At 56.6% G+C, this 17,797-nt stretch overlaps 1 protein-coding gene across 3 annotated transcripts in view; it reads right to left on the bottom strand.

Moving 5' to 3' along the window:
• Nucleotides 1–126: 126 nt before the first annotated feature.
• Nucleotides 127–17,797, bottom strand: part of Zxdc (ZXD family zinc finger C) — a 28,906-nt gene continuing 11,235 nt past the window's right edge. Inside the window, exons 7-11 of one of the 3 annotated variants that reach the window (XM_076841159.1) lie at nucleotides 17,283–17,345; nucleotides 16,787–16,868; nucleotides 4,908–5,077; nucleotides 2,727–2,828; nucleotides 127–1,159 (exon numbers count right to left, since the gene is read on the bottom strand). In XM_076841159.1, the coding sequence (XP_076697274.1) occupies nucleotides 1,073–1,159; nucleotides 2,727–2,828; nucleotides 4,908–5,077; nucleotides 16,787–16,868; nucleotides 17,283–17,345 (504 nt within the window). In that variant the 3' untranslated portion in view covers nucleotides 127–1,072. Of the gene's footprint in view, nucleotides 1,160–2,726; nucleotides 2,829–4,907; nucleotides 5,078–9,773; nucleotides 11,942–16,786; nucleotides 16,869–17,282; nucleotides 17,346–17,797 lie in introns of those variants that run through there. The other 2 variants (XM_076841160.1, XM_076841161.1) reach the window with 2 other exon arrangements.

Genomic DNA, 17,797 nt, shown 5'->3' with positions numbered 1-17,797 from the left:
ACTCCTTGGAGCCCCGCTGCCGGGTGGCGCAGGGGGACAAGGCCCCTGGAGGGTGAAGGGGGACCTGAATCGAGCCGGGGACAGACCTTTGGTGCACGACAATACAAAAACCTTTATTCACTCGCACTCCGAGGGGCCGTGGCCAGGCAGGCAGCCTCGGTGCCCAGCGCTGCGCCAGCCAGTTTTAACCCCTGTGTCCAGGCACTGACCAGCTGGTGTGTGCCAGGTGATGGGCGTCTCCTCCCAGGGGACACCCCCTGGGGAAAGGGCAGTGGGCGCAGTGTGGGTACACCGGCCACCTCCACCGTAAGAGCCGACCGCGTTCCACTGTCACGGTCCCTCACAGTAGTCCCAGTACTCAGCAGATGGCGTTAGGCACCGTGGTCACTTACTATTTGACAATAGCCAAACGTGGAGCTTGGAGACGGCATCTGAAAAGGGTTTTTTCTTTTTTAACTCTTGCCTCCAAATGCGCAGCTCCCCGTTGGCTGGACCCAAGTCCCAGGGCACCCCTGGTCACCTTCCTCCCAAACTCGCTGTCTGTCTGTCTTGCTGGAACTGGGGTCTGGCTTCACCCTGGGGCTAAGGTTGGCAAGACGGGCCCACCTTGACCGCCATCCCAAGCACTGAGAAGTGGCCTGTCACAGAAGATGGGATTTCTAGATCTTTCCTGGGCACACACCATGTTAAATAAAACGCTGCGGGTGGGAGAGCCCCGGGGACAGGGCTGTCCTGGAGCAGGGCCTGACTCTGCCCTACTTCCTACACACGTCTTTTTTTTTCCTTTTGACGCAACAATTACAAACTGAGATCCTCTGGGACCTGGGACAGGCAGCCACACACACCAGGCACCGCCCAAGAGGGCACCTCCCTGTCATGACAGTGTCAAAAAAGTTCGGCCCAGATGGTTCCTGATGGAAATAAAAGTTTTTGATAAATGAACCCAAAGTCTCTGAAGAACGAGGCGCGGCTTCTGGGTGGACACCAAGCGGGGCTTCTGAGCCCCCTGTACCATGTCATCGGTGTCACCTGGAGAAGCGCGGCCTGGACTTGCTCCAGAGGAGGGTGGGTGTCACTGCAGGTCCCGGAGATTGATGGTGCTTCTTGGTGCCTGTGCAGCCGCTGGCCCGGCAGTGCCTCCGGGGTCCGTAGGGACCTCCTGCCAAGGCAAGGGAAGGGTGAGTGGAGAGGGATAGCAGTGCAGGGCGGGAGATCCCAGCCACCTGTCACAGCAAGGTACAGGCCCCCAGAGAGCCAGAGGCTGTAAGGCACCCGACTCTCCTTCAAGGACAACGTGCTCTCTCCTTGCTCCAAACCCAGGCTTCACACACACACCCGGGGCTCTGCCCGAGCCCAGCCCCTTTTATTTTGAGAGGTGCTCACTAAATTGCTGAGGCTGGCCTCCAAGTTGCAATCCTCTAGCCTGAGCCTCCCAAGCTGCTGGGATTACTGATGCGCGCGCCCCCCTGCCCAACTAACCCGCTTCTTTAATATCTGAGCACTGTGCTCCTTCTTACAAAGACCAGATCACCTTGGGTTAGCTGTGGAACCCGCTCCCCACTTCGCCCGTGGGACACAGCTCTGCTCCCAAGGTAGCAGACGTCCGTGTCAGCAGTGGCTGAGCAGGACAGCGGGCCCGCTGCACCAGCCCCCATCTAAGTCACCTCCCTGTATAGGAAACATCCTGACTGTGTCACCATCAGGGGGTGCGGGGAATACCTAGGGCTCATCATCAGCTTACTACCTAACTTCCTCAAGAATGGTCTAATAGGCTCCGTGAGCAGGAGAGACATTATTTGAATTATTTTTTGGTACCGGGAATTGAACCCTGGGGCTCTTAACCCCTGAGCCCCGTCCCCAGACCTAATTTGCATTTTATTTACAGACAGGGTCTCACTGAGTTGCTTAGGGCTTCACTAAGTTGCTGAGGCTGGCCTCCAACTTTCGATCCTCCTGCCTCAGCCTCCCCAGCCACTGGGAAGACAGGCGTGGGCCACTGTGCCCGGCTAGGATAGACACTTTTGAGGTTTTCTGCCAAGCTGCCAAGCTGTCCCCTGAAGTAGCCCCTCCACCTGTTTGGGAGCCCAGCTTTACAGGCTCCTGCAAGTGCTTTACTGATTGAACCCAGATTGTCGGGAACTTGACCAGCTACAGTCTTCCACTGTGTCACATCCAGATCCGAGTCACCTACAGCTCCTGACCCCAGCCACTCGCCCAAATGACTAATGAGTGGGTCCGGGTTAAACAGTGGCCGGCTTGCTTCTCTCAGGAGAAAGTAACTGGAGTTTAGTATAAAATAGTTCCCAGGTACATTCAATGTCACCTTGTCTGTAAGTAGAGTGACAAGGAGCAGCAGCTCTGGGCTTCCAGGGCACCCTGTCACTGGCTCACCCGCAGTCTCAATGGCAGGCCCAGCTCAGCAGTTCCTGTGCACCATGAGCCCACTCCTGCGAGTTCAAAGCTGGAGGACAGTGTTAATTAATAAGAGAATAATAATAGCCAGGCGCAGGAGGCTGAGGCAGGAGGATCGCAAGTTGGAGGCCAGCCTTAGCAACAGCGAGGCTTTCAGCAACTCAATGAGACCCTGTCTCTAAATAAAATATAAAAAGGGCCTGGGGATGGGGCTCAGGGATGGGGGGCCCCTGGGGTCGATCCCTGGTACCCCCACCCCCCTAATAATAATAATAATAATAATAATAATAATAATAAAAAATAAGGACTCCAACCTGGAGGACGTAGACAGGCAAATCCAGGGTGAAGCAGGGGTGGAAGGCCGAGGGCTGGGGGCTGAGGGCCAGAGGCAGGACTCCTTCACCGGAGGGGTCATCCTGCGGAGGTAACCGCCAGCAAGGCCCGTCAGCTGTCTGTCCAGCAGCTCCCACAGGCCCTCACTGTGGGCCCAGGAGAGTCCGCCCACCCGCCCCAAGGAGGCCCAGGGACCCAGCAGTGACTTGTACTGGGCCGGGGGCTGCGGCCCCTCCTGGCCCTCACTGTCCCAGCCTGGTCCTAGCTCAAGGCGCAGCAGAGGAAGGTGGCCCTGGAATCTCCTGCCTGGCTCCTCGGGCTCCCAGGTCACACAGACCAAAGTCCTCCCCTCTGACCCAAGGCCAGCTTGCCTCTGGGATGTGGGTCCAGAGAGAGGGGACACGCTGCGTGGCCTGGAAATAGAAGGGCCAGAAGAGAGGGAGGTGCTGCCCGAGAGAGCAGGCCGCTGGGTCACTCTGGTCCAGTTCAGGAAGGGGACACTGCGCCCTTCACCTGTCTTGTGTGCGCACCCAGCCCGTGGCTGGCCACAATCCCAACACTGGCCTTCTGTCCTGCTCCACCCCCACGTCCCACTGCCCTGGGGACCTCCCATGTGTCAGTCACCCAGCGCTGATTCCCAGTGTACAGGCAACAAAATGGGCCCACGTGCTTTGGGGACTGGTCTGGGACTGTACTAAGTGACAAAAGACAGGGAAGGTCCAGACCCAGGTCTCCCTGACCTCAAGGCTCAGAGCTTTGATGGAGCATCCTTTAAAAACCAAGGAAACAAGGCAAAAAGGTCCTTCCAGCTTCCCCCCTCGCAGCCCACAGCAGGGCCCTCCCGCCATCGCCCCATTTTAGAGGCCCGGCCTCTGCCTTCGCCACCTGATCTTTTCCTGGAGATTGAACCCAGGGGCCCTAAACCCCTGAGCCCCGTCCCCAGCCCTGTTCTGTATTATTTAGAGACAGGGTCTCGCTCAGTTGCTGAGGGCCTTGCTAAGTGGCTGAGGCTGGCCTCCAACTGGCGATCCTCCTGCCTCAGCCTCCTGAGGCACTGGGATGGCAGGCGTGTGCCCCGCGCCCGGCCGCCGCCCCCAGTTACCCCGCAGCCCTGGCCAGTCCCTTGGGAGCCTAGCGCACCCACAGCGGTGACCCTCACCCTGCAGGGGCCTGCCTAGCACTATGGTGTCAGGAGCTCCCTGCTGCCAAACTCGCCCTGCGGCGTCTGTCCGGTGCCTGTTCTAGGGTCACCTATGCCCCACAGTGACGCTCCTGTCAAGAGGTGCATGGGACGGGACAGGCCACAGCCAGGGGCCGCAGCTCCTCAGCCTCTTCCTCCCATCCCAGCCCTCAGACATGAGTCTGGATGGGCAGGTGTTCAAAGGCCCACTGAAGTTACGGCTCTGTGGGTGCACCAAGGGGTGGCTGGGCCTGTCCTGCAGGGGTTCAAGTGGGGTGGGAAAAAAAAATGGGAAAAAACAGCCCAGTGTGGTGGCCCACGCCTGTCATTCCAGCAGCTCAGGAGGCTGAGGCAGGAGGATCGCAAGGTGGAGGCCAGCCTCAGCCACTTAGCGAGGCCCTAAGCAGCTCAGTGAGACCCTGTCTCTAAATAGAATACAGAATGGGGCTGGGGATGGGGCTCAGGGGTCGAGGGCCCCTGGTTCAGTCCCCAGCCCCTCTCCCAACAAAGAGGGAAGACAAAAGGCGTTATCTGCTGGAGTGAGGTGCCGTCCTAGGGCGGGGGCTGGTGTGGCCCAAGGACCCCTCAGCCCTGCAGGTACAATGGCACGTGGGGGGAGGGCCAGCAGCCACAGGTACCCCCACGGCCAGCCTGGGCAGCCTCCAACACTGCACCCCTCAGCAGGGCAGGGAGACAGCCACCCAACTGGGCACAGACCGTCAGGACAACTGGACGCAGGGGACGCAGGGCCACAAACCTGGTGCGCCAGTCCTGACGGAGGTAAGAGCTTGCAGAGGTGCAGGGAGACGGGCTGGGGAGAGAGAAGTGGGGTTACTGGGGACTGGGATGTGAGACGGGCCTGGGCCGACGAGTGGGGGTGGTGGGGGTCACAGTGGTCAGGGTGCAGATGCGGTGCCAGTCCCCCCACCCAGCCTGTCCCCAGACTGGCACGTTTTGAGGGGCTCAGTGGCACCTGGCCTACCTGCAGGACCGGAACCTGGACGCACTGGAGCCCGGCTGTCAGAGCGGATCCTGGAGGACCTCTGAGGGGCCTGGGGAGGCTCCCACATGGGCAGCTGCTTTGGCCTCCCTGGAGGCAGGGAGGCCCACACTGGCCATCTCTGAGTTTCCTCTGAGTGGATTCCGGGGCTCCTGAAACGAGAGATGGGACCCAGCAGATCCAACCAGCCATCCATTGGTGGATCTTGGCCCCACTGAGGTGGCACTGGGGACAGAATTTCCATGGACAGTCAGTCTACAGTGCCCAAGGACCTGAAATCCTCAACAGGATTAGCCCCAGGTAGGCCGGCCAGGGGCCAAGCCTCGGGTCACAGGCGCAGTGCCACATGCCACTGTCTTACCCATGCACTGGCCACCGCTTTCCTCCTCAGCCTCTGAGGCCCGTCTCTTTGAAGTGCAAAGGGTACCAGGGTGACGGTGGGCAGGGCCCTTCGCAGGGAGATGTCAGACCACTACATCTGCTGAGGTTTTTTTGGGGGGCTCTGGGGTACCAGGGATTGAACCAGGGGCCCTTGACCCCTGAGCCCCATCGCCAGCCCTATTTGTATTTTATTTAGAGACAGGGCCTCGCTGAGTTGCTTAGGGCCTCACTTTGGCTGAGGCTGGCCTCCACCTTGCGATCCTCCTGCCTCAGCCTCCCGAGTTGCTGAGATGACAGGTATGCGGTTTCTAACTGCTCTGTGTCTAGCTTCTCTTTTCTAATTGCTTTTTTCACTTTCAGACAGCAGAACAGGGCCGAGCCACAGCAAGATGGATACGCAGGGCCTCTTTATTAGCAAGAACTGTCACCTCAGCTCCTGGGGCCTTGAGTCTCTATACTATTCCATCCGGCTTTTGAAACTGTTCAGGGCCACACTTTATGCTTTAAAATCTCTTGATCACCCAAGCATGTTTTCTTGTCAGCAAAAAAGGGACACAGTAGAATTTTTATGAGAATTTCTAGTCTAGAAGTTAACATTGTCATTACTAATAGTGGCAAACAAAATATATTAGAAACACCAAAGTTATAATACCAAAAGCAAAGTTGTACTGAAAACATGACAGCAGGTGTGGTGGGCACACCTAGAATCCCAATGGCTCAGGAGGCTGAGGTAGGAGGATCTCAATTTAGAGGTCAGCCTCAGCTATACTTAGTGAGGCCCTAGGTAATTTAGCGAGAACCTGACTCGAAATGGAAAAAAATAAAATAAAAAGAGCTGAGGATGTGGCTCAGTGGTTCAGCACCCTTGGGTTCAATCCCTGGTTTAAAAAAAAAAAAATCAACACATCAAGGGTGGGAAGGACTTTGTCCCTCGCTAGTTCATGTACCTTTCTGTGTTTTAATATTGCTACAATGAGACCCGGTCCGCGTATGTTTCTGCCAATTAGAATATTTTGTAAGTCAGATTCTCAGGTGGTTTAATATAATGTCATGACACCTCTGCTGCAGATTGAGAGTCTCAATTTCGGGGAAATGTCTGCCAGGAGTCTCAAGTAGCAAGGCAAGCCTCCGAAGAGTAAGGTAGGTTCCTCTTCTGATTATTTTTAAATTCAAATAAATATACTGAAATAAATATATTTCAAGGAATACTAGAAAAACCACTGTAGAGTCCAGAAAGGCTTCGTGAAAGTACAAAGTACCTTTTACATTGCTTTTAAAAGCAGACAGGATTGAAGGGACGTCTGGATGACATTCACCCTTTAGTTTTGCAGTGGTGAGGCCTGTGTCTGTCACTCGTGAGACCCCGGGGTCAGCTACCAGCATCAGAAAACACAAATGAGATAAATCAAAGCCATCTCTTGTTTATTTTGCAAGAGCTCAATGCCCAACATGTGGGTCACACTCTATGTCGTCTAAGAAACAAGAGACAGAGACAGAAGTGGTGTCTTCCTGGCTAAATGGGTGGATGTCACCCCGGGGGTCGATCTACTGGAGAATCCAGACCTGCGTACACAGAACCAGAGATCACCCTATTAATCCTGTCAGATGTCACCATCACACTCTTGCTTTGCACTTAATGAAAGGTAAACAATGGGCAGCAGACCGAGGTCCTGATTTGGTAACAGGAAATAAAGGCGTTAAAAATTGTCATAGAAAAGAAGATGGACTATCACCAGAAATAGTTCATAATCTGTCATAAACTAACTTTTTGGGGGGCCTGGGGATGGAACCTAGGGGTGCTTAACAACCCTGAGCCCTGTCCCCACCCCTTTTTATAGTTTATTTAGAGACAGGGTCTCGCTGAGTTGCTCAGGGCCTCACTGTTGTCGAGGCTGGCCTCCAACTCATGATCCTCCTCCCTCAGCCTCCTGCTGGGATGACAGGCGTGGGCCACCTCTCCTGGCCAGCCCACTTTAACGGGCTCCTTCAACCTGCTGGATTGGTCTGGTTATCACCCAGATGAGCTTCAAACTGACCAGTGATTTTTTTTTTAAATTTTAAATTCCTTTGGGATTTGGAAGGAACTGAAGAAAATGCGTAAGTTAACAGGAATTGAGCATTTCCAGGTAAGTCCCTTACAGGCCCCTTCCGGATCTTCGCCACGCTTGGCTCCCCTGCCATTTCTAGGTGACCTGGAGACGTGTACTATGTGATTAGACATTATCAGCTGTATTTCATGTTTTCCCTGAACAGTCTTGTAGAAGAGCTGGTTTTCCGTGGGCCAATGGGCAGCGTGTCTTGGCCACTGCTCCTTGGACTATCTGAGCAGGCTCCTGGGGGCTTTCTGGGCCCGATCACCACAGCACTGACACAAATTGTCCCTCCTCCCGGGGTGGCCATCTCCGTGCGCCTTCCATAAAGTGGAACTGGTCACTGCCTGGTGGTGGGCTGCCTCTGGTCTCGATGGCCACCTCGGGTAACCCGACACTGAGATGCCTGTCATCTGTTACTTGAGATCTGCTGGGTCCTGCCACTGACCAAGGCTGTGACAGCCTGTCACCCACGGCCTGGTTTTCTCTGGCCTGTGATGTGGCCGTGCGCTGACGGGCTCGCCTGACCCTAATCCCAGGGGGCCTCCCTGATCCCGGGTCGGTGCACTAGGATCCCTTGCGATCTCCGGATCTGCTTGTCCGAGATGAGTGACAGGGTCTTCTTGTGCTCCATGAGCCAGGAAGCTCGGGGCCAGTTCTGGGGCCACTCTACCGTGGCTTCCATTCCTCGTCTCACCTCCACTAGCTACAGGGTTGTTGGTGGGCTGGTCTCTCTAGCCTTGGGCTCCTCCTCTAGAAACTGGGGACATCAGAACCTAAATGTCAGAAGATTGTAGTGACTAATAAAGGGGGTAACTTCTTTTTTGGGGGGAGGTACTAGGGATTCAGCCCAGGGCCTCTCCACCCCTAAGCCCCGTCCCTAGGCCTGTTTTCTATTTTATTTAGAGACAGGGTCTCACTGAGTTGCTCAGGGCCTCGCTGCTGAGGCTGGCCTCCACCTTGCGATCCTCCTGCCTCAGCCTCCTGAGCTGCTGGGATGACAGGTGTGGGCCACGGCGTCCGGCTAGTGGGTGACTGACATAAGGGGCTCAGAGTCAGGCCTTGGCTATTTACCATCTCCCTGGGAGGTCACAGGACCCAGGGGGTGCTGGCTTTGTGCATGACTTTAACAGTTTCTACCTAGAACCTTCAAGTGGTCTGAGTGTGTTCTGTCACTCGCTCAACAGGTACTCCTGCCTCCCTACCCCAGGACCAACCTGCTACGGCGGTGAGACGGTGGCCCTCACCGCGTGGCGCTGAGGGGCTGGCTCGTGCTCTGGGCACAGGTGTGCGTGTCTCTTGCGCCACTGATTCAGTGACAGGGAGACCATGAAGTAGTACTGGGAACCCTGAGGCACTGGATGTCACAGTCACTACCCTGAAGTGACCAATTCTAGCTGGGGACTCCCTCAGGATCTCTCTGGGCCTCCCAGACAGACAGGTGACCACTGGGCAGAGAGGTGACCGCGTTCTCGGCAGCAAACACTCAGACCTCAGCAGAGCACAAAGCCACCTCCCAGCCCAGGGCTAAAGGGGAGGGAGGGCTGGATGTCACCAGGGTCCAGGAGAGGGACAGTATGTAGAAAACTACTACAAGAGATGTTGTCATCACTGTCACCAAACAGAACCCAGCAAGGCTGTGGCCACCTGCGCCTCACCTCCTATCAACGCTCCTGCCACCAACAGGGCCTGGCGCCTGGGGACCCTGGGAGGCTGAAGTCGAAGGGGGACGAGGAGGAGCTGGGCTGAACGCGTCCTGCTCTGCGGGGACTGTCCAACCTCTCTGGATGGCTGCAGCAGAGGCGCCCTGTGGCTGAGGCAGACAGGCCCCCTGGTCACAGGGCCCAGCCTGCCCTTGGGAAGCCGCCCGCCAGGCCACAGCTGCCGCAGGGGGGTGCGTGGGGCCCACCCAGGGCTAATGGACCCCTGACCACAAAGACGCTTCGCCCAGACTCCATCGCCACGTGTTGCTTCCCCACACTCAGGTGGACGGCTACGCAGGGACCAGGGGATTGTTCTTGGAGGAGGAGTGACACGGGCTCAGGCCCTGCCCTCCCGCCGCCCCTCCCAACTCCCTTCACGGTGGCAGCCATGGAGAGGAGGCAGAAACCTGGCACCATGATGCCCAGAGGTTTTTGTATGAAAGTGAAAACAATAATCATAAAGCTCACACTGCTGCCGGGTGCAGTGGCCACGCCTAGAATCCCAGTGGTTTGGGAGGCTGAGGCAGGAGGATCGCAAGGTGGAGGCCAGCCTCAGCAACAGCGAGGCCCTGAGCAACTCAGGGAGACCCTATCTCTAAATAAAATGCAAAATAGGGCTGGGGACGGGGCTCAGGGTTTGAGGGCCCCTGGGTTCAATCCCTGGTACCACAAAAATAATAAATAAATAAATCAGATCACAAATCGACTTTGAATGCTCAATTCCACCCAAATTCTCCATGGGAACGTGCGAGCTATGACATCAGGGCACAGCTCACCCCTCTACCGGCCACCGCAGTGCTACTAAGACCCATGGTAGGAGGTGCAGGCTTGTTGACCTGGCTTCTGTCCCTTCTTGTCCAAGAAGGGACCCTATGCCTCAGCATCCAGGGCCGGGGGGCGGGGGGACATTGAAGGGCCTGGCCTGGAAGCGTCTTACAAAGTTGATTTTTTAATGTCACAATCCCCGTGTTCTCAGATGCAAGCAGCAGACGTGGTCACGACAAAACCTTCACGGTCTGGACCCCCAGGGGGTAGGGCACAACCCATGAGTCCTGCTGTGTCCCTCTCTCCCTCTCTGCCTCTCTCTCTCTCTCAGCAAGCAGAGGCTCAGGTCTGGGGACACACCAGTGTCTGTGTGGAACATGGGTTCACCCCGAACAGGAGCAAGTGCGTGGCTTCATGACTTGGCAATGTCCCCTCACCAGCAGCTCCGCAGAGTGGCCATGGGCGCAGGTACCTTCATACAGAGCCCTAGAAGGTTCCACTGCGAAATGCAAAGGTGCAACTGGAGGAGGCAACGTCAGCGTGACTAGTATTATCTTTTGCTTGTGGAGACATCGAACGACCCTCCAGAAACGTCCAGCTGAGTCTGTGAGGAAGCTTCCTGTCCTTCTGGGCTGGCCCTGGGCTTCTGTCTCATTTCCATTTCTTTCTTCCTTTTCCCCCTTGGGTACTGGGGATTGAACCTGGGGTGCTAACCCCTGAGCCCTGTCCCCAGACCTTTTATTTAGAGACAGGGTCTCACTGAGTTGCTTAGGGCCTCGCAGTTGCTGAGGCTGGCCTCCACCTTGCAATCCTCCTGCCTCAGCCTCCCGAGCTGCTGGGATGACAGGTGGGCACCACAGCCAGCCTCATCTTCAGTCATTCTGTAGGGGACTCACCAAGGCTGGGCTGTATGTGTCAATCACATGAAGAGCCACCTTCTCCATATACGAAGATGACCATGGTCCTGGTCTGTTTGTCACTATGCTGGGTGTTGGTTTGCTGGCTCTGCCTGTGGGACACCAGCACCCTTCCCATTTGGAGTTGCTGTGGCCTTGTGACAGTCTACAGGACCACAGTGCCACTCCCTGGCCATTCTTGCCCACGTGGTCCTGAAGTCCTGGGTTTTCCAATGAGGCCCTGGTACAACGCTGTGGAGGGCTGGCAGCTCTGTGATGGGTCAGGTCCTGGGGTTCTCCCTTCAGAATCCCCATGTTCAGTCACCCCCTGGATCTCAGCCACTCCTGTTTGCTGGATGGCCAGAAAAACCCCTACTGCCCTCCTGTCCCATCTGTGAATCTCCAAGAGTCGCTACTATGACCTTTAACAGGCAGGATGTACTTTTTTTGGGGGGCAGGGAGTTACTGGGGATTGAACCCGGGGTCCCTCGACCCCTGAGCCCCATCCCCAGCCCTATTCTGTATTTTATTTAGGGACAGGGTCTCCCTGAGGTACTTAGGGCCTCACTGTTGCTGAGGCTGGGTTAGAACTGGCGATCCTCCTGCCTCAGCCTCCCGAGCTGCGTGGATGACAGGTGTGGGCCACCGTGTCTGGCCGAGGTCCTTTTCCTACTTACCCCCTCTACTGTTTTCTCCTCCAGTTCCCAATGGAAAGCCAGAGTTGTGACAACGGCCTACGAGGCCCGAACAACCCAGCCTCCTCCACTCTATGACGATGTCCCCTCCTCTATGGGACCAGGCCTCAGGTCCTCCCTGGACTGCTTGTTCCCTGGCCAAGGGCGCTGCCCCTCCTCCACGCCTGCAGGTATGGCCTTTCCTGTCCCCTTACTCCTTCCTCCATCTTGTCACATGAACCATTTGTTTCACCTGGTCTTTGGTGACTGGGGCTCCCTTGACTGACCAAAGGCAGGGGTCCGAGTTATTCTCCTGGTTTCCTTCAGTGGTCAGGAGCCCCGGGAGGCCGCACAACGCCAGGGGACAGGGCCTCCCGGGGATTCCCGTGTGGTGCCGGTGCGTGGAGCGAGGGCGTTGCTGTCACCGTGAAGCACAAGGCAGGCTGTGGGCTTGGGCTACAGAGATCTTTATTACGCATTCTCACTTCCACCGCTGGCCGCTGTCCACTTTTAAAATCAAACACAAGATCTGTTAGGAAAGTCACCAAGTCCCCACTGACCCCTGACTGCAGGGCTGGCTGGCACTGCCTAACGCCCCTTAGACCCCGGGGGTGAGAAAGGTCACCTGTGTTCCTGAGCCCATCCCATAAGCCACCAGTCTGTGGCTCTTTTTGAGGGACATCCTCGTCCGTCTTGTCCTGGGAAGCATCCATCTCTCAGAGCTGGGGGACAGCTCGCACTGCACATGCCACACGCAGGGGCAGATCCTGCCTGTGTGACCAGCACAGTGTGTGGCTCATACACTAGCTTCCTGTTGACATTCTTGAACCCAGGGTGGACCCTCAACCCCTGAGCCCCGTCCCCAGCCCTGTTTTGCATTTTATTTAGAGACAGGGCCTCCCTGAGTTGCTCAGGGCCTCGCTGTTGCTGAGGCTGGCCTCCACCTTGCGATCCTCCTGCCTCAGCCTCCCAAGCTGCTGGGATGACAGGCATGCGCCACCTGCCAGGCTCATTCTCATTTTTGAATGATGGCGACTGCTGTTTTCCTGAGAAATGATCACTTTGTGGTTAAGTATTCTCAGTGACCACCATTTAGCTTAGAGAGACATTTATTTCCGTTCCCTACTGACTGGGCCATTTCCTCGGGCCTCCTTTTATCCTCAATCAATCCGCTCAGACTAGTGAAGGCGGACGGCCTGGGGGTGCACCCACTAGAGTAGATTTGTTTTGGCCCCAAATGAAACTTCTTTCAAATCTGAATTTGGTGGTCACAGAAAAGCATCAAAATCTGGATCTGACTCCTCTTAGGACTGTCCCTTTTTTCCTCTTGAAATAGAGGCCGACTCCATTGAACTTTGTGACTCCACAGGAAGCCACCTGTGGCACACGCTTGAGCCCAGCTCCTGCTACGTCCTTTCACGCCCAGGAACCCACGCCCAGTGATGGGCAGCTCACATTCTGAGTGCTTATGTGGACTTTGCGTGTAGTATCTCATTTAATTTCCACTGGAACCTAAGTAGGTGCTTCATGATGATTTTACAGAGAAGTCACCTGCTCAGGAGTGACTAAGTATGACCAGCTTTTATTTCTCATCTTACTCAATTGTTTGGCAGGTTTTGTCTTCCACGGAATGTTCACTCTGTAATTTACACGTTACGGTCAAGAAACAGTAAAGGCTGTTTCATGGGCTCCTGCCCACGGGTTTCCATGTGCCCTGGTTTGTCCGGTCTGGGTTCTGCACCGCCCAGGGACATGGGTTGTGCCTCCAGACCACACCCCGGGCAGCCTGCTTCTGGCATGTCCCCCGTCTGTCTCTTGCTCCTGTTCTTACTGTGACACAGAAGCCCTGGGCCTCTGTCACCAAGTTCACCATCCCTTCCAGCACGCGCGGAGCCTGCTGTCCCTCCGGGTTCCCGTTTTCGAGGACTGTATTTCGTGTGAGGCTCAGGAGTTGAGAACCGAATTTACAGACTGAGGGGAGGACTCAGTGCGTAAAACAGAGACCAGCACCAGGGTGTCCCCGACAGTCAAGGGCGACACTGTGGGGCAGCCTGGGACTTCAGATCCCATCACCCTAAACCGCACCTTTCCGAGACCCATGTCCCCACTCTGCCCTTCAAACACTGACAGCAGGGATGTCCAGCCTGCGTTTGACGATGTCACTCCAACAGTCCTGTGACGTGGCGACTGCCATGTTCCTGGACTTCCTCCGGATCCCCAAGCCGCCTCCAGAATCTCCAAAACCAAGGGTTCAACCCCAGCTCCCCCACCTTGTGCCAATGCTAATGGGGTTGCCAAACCTGACCTCCACTCGCACGGGGCTGTGTCCCCTCGGCTGTGATCCTACTTAGGTGACTGCTGTGCTTAAGAGGACCAAAGAATTGACCAGGGGCAGCGAGGTGCATAGTAGGAAGCCTCTAGAACCCCAGCTGCCTCACTTCCAAACCCAGCCGTGGGGGCCGCTGCGTGACCCCATTTCCCAGCGCTGGCCAGGAGAGGGCCTGGGCCCAGATGCCCTTCTCCAGCCAAATGCAGCTGGGGCCTGGGAAGGACACAGGTGTCCAGGAGGCCAAGTAACGCCATGAACCAAGGATGCCGGACAGTGAGGAAGCACTTGGGAGAAAGGCCAGGTGGGTATGTCCACTCAGGGACCACCCCAGAACGTTCCCAGGCACACACCACGATGCTAAGGTTGACCCTAACCCAACTCTGACCACCGTGGAAGGAACAGAAGAAACTCACTAATGGAGCGAGTCGGTCAGCGGGAGAGGGGCTCCCTGCACTATCCTCTGACTGATGGACGCCCAAGGCCACCAGAGACACCAAGCGGAGGGACATCACAGGCAGGCCCAGCGGGCTCCGACCAGCAGGCAGTCTCAGGAGCCAGAGAGGGTTCACGGCTCATGGTGCAGGACCAACCCTGCCCGGGCTCTTGTGAGGTGACCTGCGGGTCCTTGGTGGGTCAGCCTGGTGACAGCACCTCTGTACCCAGGCGGGTGGCTTACGCTGACAGTGTGACAAACAGTGGAAGCCTCAGGTCACGCAGCACCAGATTGGCCTTTGGAGGGGCTGGACACGAAGGTCAGCCCGTCCATGCGATGAGACCCAGCAGAATCCGCAGGCCCAGCTGCCCCTGGCCGGCAGAGCGTGTCTGTGTGGTCATGGGTGGGAAAGCCTGCAACTGTCCCCACCAGCACAGTATGCTTGGGACAGCAAGGACACTGGGGTGGGGGGCGTGTGGTAACGTCTGTCGTCAACTCTCAGGACTGTGGCTAAAGAACTCCCTGACAGATGCACTAGGACTGAGGAACAGGATGATAGCAGAGGCGGCTGGGCAGCGCACAACATGGGGACACAGAGCACTGCCACCAAGGCACCAAGTTTTCTTGAGTTTGAAATTATAGCAAATGGCCAGGCGTGGTGGGATACGCCTGTCATCCCAGTGACTGGGAGGCTGAGGCAGGAGGATCGCACGTTGGAGGCCAGCCTCAGCAACTTGGTGAGGCCCCTGAGCAGCTTAGAGAGACCCTGCCTCAAAACAGACAATCAAAGGGGTCTGGGTGGCAGAGCCCCCAGGGTCGGCGCCCAGCACCACAAAACCAAAACCCAAACGGAACACACGCAAGAGAGCGGGTCTTATTGGAAAACCAAAGATGACCCACATGTCCCCGGTCCTATGAGGGATGGGGACGCTGCTCTTTAGACGTCGCCCAGCTCAGTGAAGAGCTGACAGCACATCTGGGCAGTCCCCAGAGTAAAGGGGGCCGCCTGACGTCATCAAGCCTGCTCCTGACCCAGCAGGGCCACCAGGGCCACCCCCTGTGAAGAGTTTCACCAACGATGTCAACACACAGAACCCACTGACGAGGTCGCCAGGTAACGGGAAACCCACACTAGACCAGGAACCTGCCCAGCAGCACCTCGGTGATGCCATCAGCAGAAGCCACACCAGCTCAGGGACAATCCCCAGGCCACCTGCTCGGGAGGAGGGAGATGCAGAACCTGCGGCGGGAACAGAGTCGCATCCCCCCACAGGAGCACAGGGCCACATGTGGGTTCTGACGTGACCTGTCTCAGAACCACGACATCTGTGACAAGTCTGGATACTTGCAGGACTTGACACTGAAGACCTACTATGTGACAACGTGTGACAACGTGTGACTGTGATTCTGCCAATGTGCTTATTTCTTAAGGATGATGGGAAACGCGGATGAGCGCCACTCTCACGTCACCTAAGGGACTAGCCACCACCCACCTGCCTGTCTGCAGTGCTCTTTCTCAAGTTCATGGTCACCGACCAGGTCCATGAAGGTGCCTGGTTTCCGTCATGAGCTCTGCCTGGCGCTTGGGGGTCTCTTCTACAGGCCCCAGCACCACCCTTCCATGACCTGTGACAGTTTCCCTTCCCAAGGTCCAGTGAGCACTGACTGTGACACTCATTACATGGAATGTCTGCTTTAAGAAGCCCTTAAACAGAAACTAGGGTTGGTTTGTTTGGGTACCAGGCGTTGAACCCAGGGGCCCTTGACCACCAGCCCTGTCCCCAGCCCTGTTTTGCATTTTATTTAGAGACAGGGTCTCGCTGAGTTGCTGAGGGACTCGCTATTGCTGAGGCTGGCCTCCACCTTGCGATCCTCCTGCCTCAGCCTCCTGAGCTGCTGAGCTGACGGGTGGCACCAGCGTACCCAGAAGTTACTCTTACTAAAGCTACGATGTGACTGTCAATAGAGAGGACACTGCACCACTGACCCTACCTACCCATTTTAAAAATGAATTCCAAGTAAATACAAAAGATGAGTGGGATACTCAGAAACAGTACCCTAGAAGAACTAGGTGTTCCTGTCACCAAAGGGTTTACCAGTTTCAAGGTGCTCCACTTTTGGGAGGGCCGGAAACATAAGGCCACAAGTACCAGCTCTTGTTGGGTTCATTGTGCTTTTTAAAGATCCAAACCAGCTGCTCAGAGATGTCACCGTAAAGTCTGCACTAGGGGCCACATGCCCTAGGACACACAGGGACTTAACCTACCGCTGCCCTGGGGCACCAGCAGCCCAGCCCGAGGGTTGTCACCCTGCCCAATTAGGGGATCTGAGGCTGCTTGGTACTCTTGTGACACCTGGCCACTCTGCAGCCGCCCGGGGAATGGACACTGTGGGGACCCGTACGCTGTAACCTGGGTGAGTACAGGGCGCGTCCACCTGCTGGGTCCCGAGACCGCTGCAGCCCTGTCCCCTGGAGTCCGCGCGCGTAAAGGCGAGGAGTCGGCCAAGGGTGTTCTGCACAGAGCGCGGTTCTGCGTGCCCTGGGCTGCGACGGGGACCCGCCCGCCCAGTGCCAGTGCTCTGGCCTCACCTGCACGGCGGGCCGCTCCTTCCTTTTTTTTCTGGGCTAGCTGCACGGCCCGGGAATCAGTTCTCGCTGAGCCCCCACTTTCCTGGGACCAAAGAAAAGGGTGTCAGTCACTCGTTCTCCGCAGCGCAGGAGGGTGGGCAAGGGACCGAGCAACGCCCTAAGCCTGGGTCTGGGACTCCCTAGGGCCCAGCAGTCTCTTCCAATGTCCAGCTGAGGCGGAGACACAAGCCTGAGCCTGTCACCCGGGGAAGCCAACATGGTGGCCTTAAAGTGGAGGACACCCTGGAGATGGCTTCCAGGCGGTTCTAAGGTGGCCTGTGGACTGCCTTCCCTGTGCCTCCGTGTGTCCCAAGGGGGCACGTGGGCCTGGGGCGGCACTGTCCCCTCCTCACTGTGGACCCTGCTCTGTCCCAACAGCAGACGGCTGTCACCTGGGACACCTGACTCTCGTGACTACAGAGGGGGAAAGACGGGCCCTCTGCAGCAAATATCATACCTGGGGCCCAGTCACCACACACCATTTGTACTCAGGGACACGAGGGAACCCAACGTCACACAGCTAGCGAGAGAACGAACAAGGGTTAGGACCGGGTCTGGCGCTCCTCCGCCTCACCCCACCATGGCTCTGGGGAGGCGCCTCCCCCTGCCCACTACTATCACCAGTTGCTCTGCGACTGCTATGGCAGTGCCTCGGCCACCCAAGAGCAGGACACCAGAGAGACCAAGGGTCCTCAAAGGTCCTCGGCTCAAAGATATCAAAGTGGGCTCCAGGGGGCGTCTGGGGCCCTGAGTCTCCTTCAGAAGAGGGGACATTTTAAGTTGGGGTCAAGTGACATTCTGAATAATGTCACCATCCAATTCAACCTGTGCCTTCCAGAAAAATCTGCGGAGGCTACAGTGGACACCGAGGAAAGCAGACTCTCCCAAGAACCTTTAATTAAGTTACTTTAAGTTAGATTAAGTGGAGAGGGATATAAATATAATCAGACTGGACCGTCCAGCCTGGCCCTG

Source organism: Callospermophilus lateralis, chromosome 20 (assembly GCF_048772815.1).
Source record: "Callospermophilus lateralis isolate mCalLat2 chromosome 20, mCalLat2.hap1, whole genome shotgun sequence".
In the NCBI taxonomy this organism is placed as follows: domain Eukaryota; kingdom Metazoa; phylum Chordata; class Mammalia; order Rodentia; family Sciuridae; genus Callospermophilus; species Callospermophilus lateralis.
The sequence above is the reverse complement of the archived record's forward strand: the minus strand, read 5'-3'. Positions and strand labels throughout refer to the sequence as shown.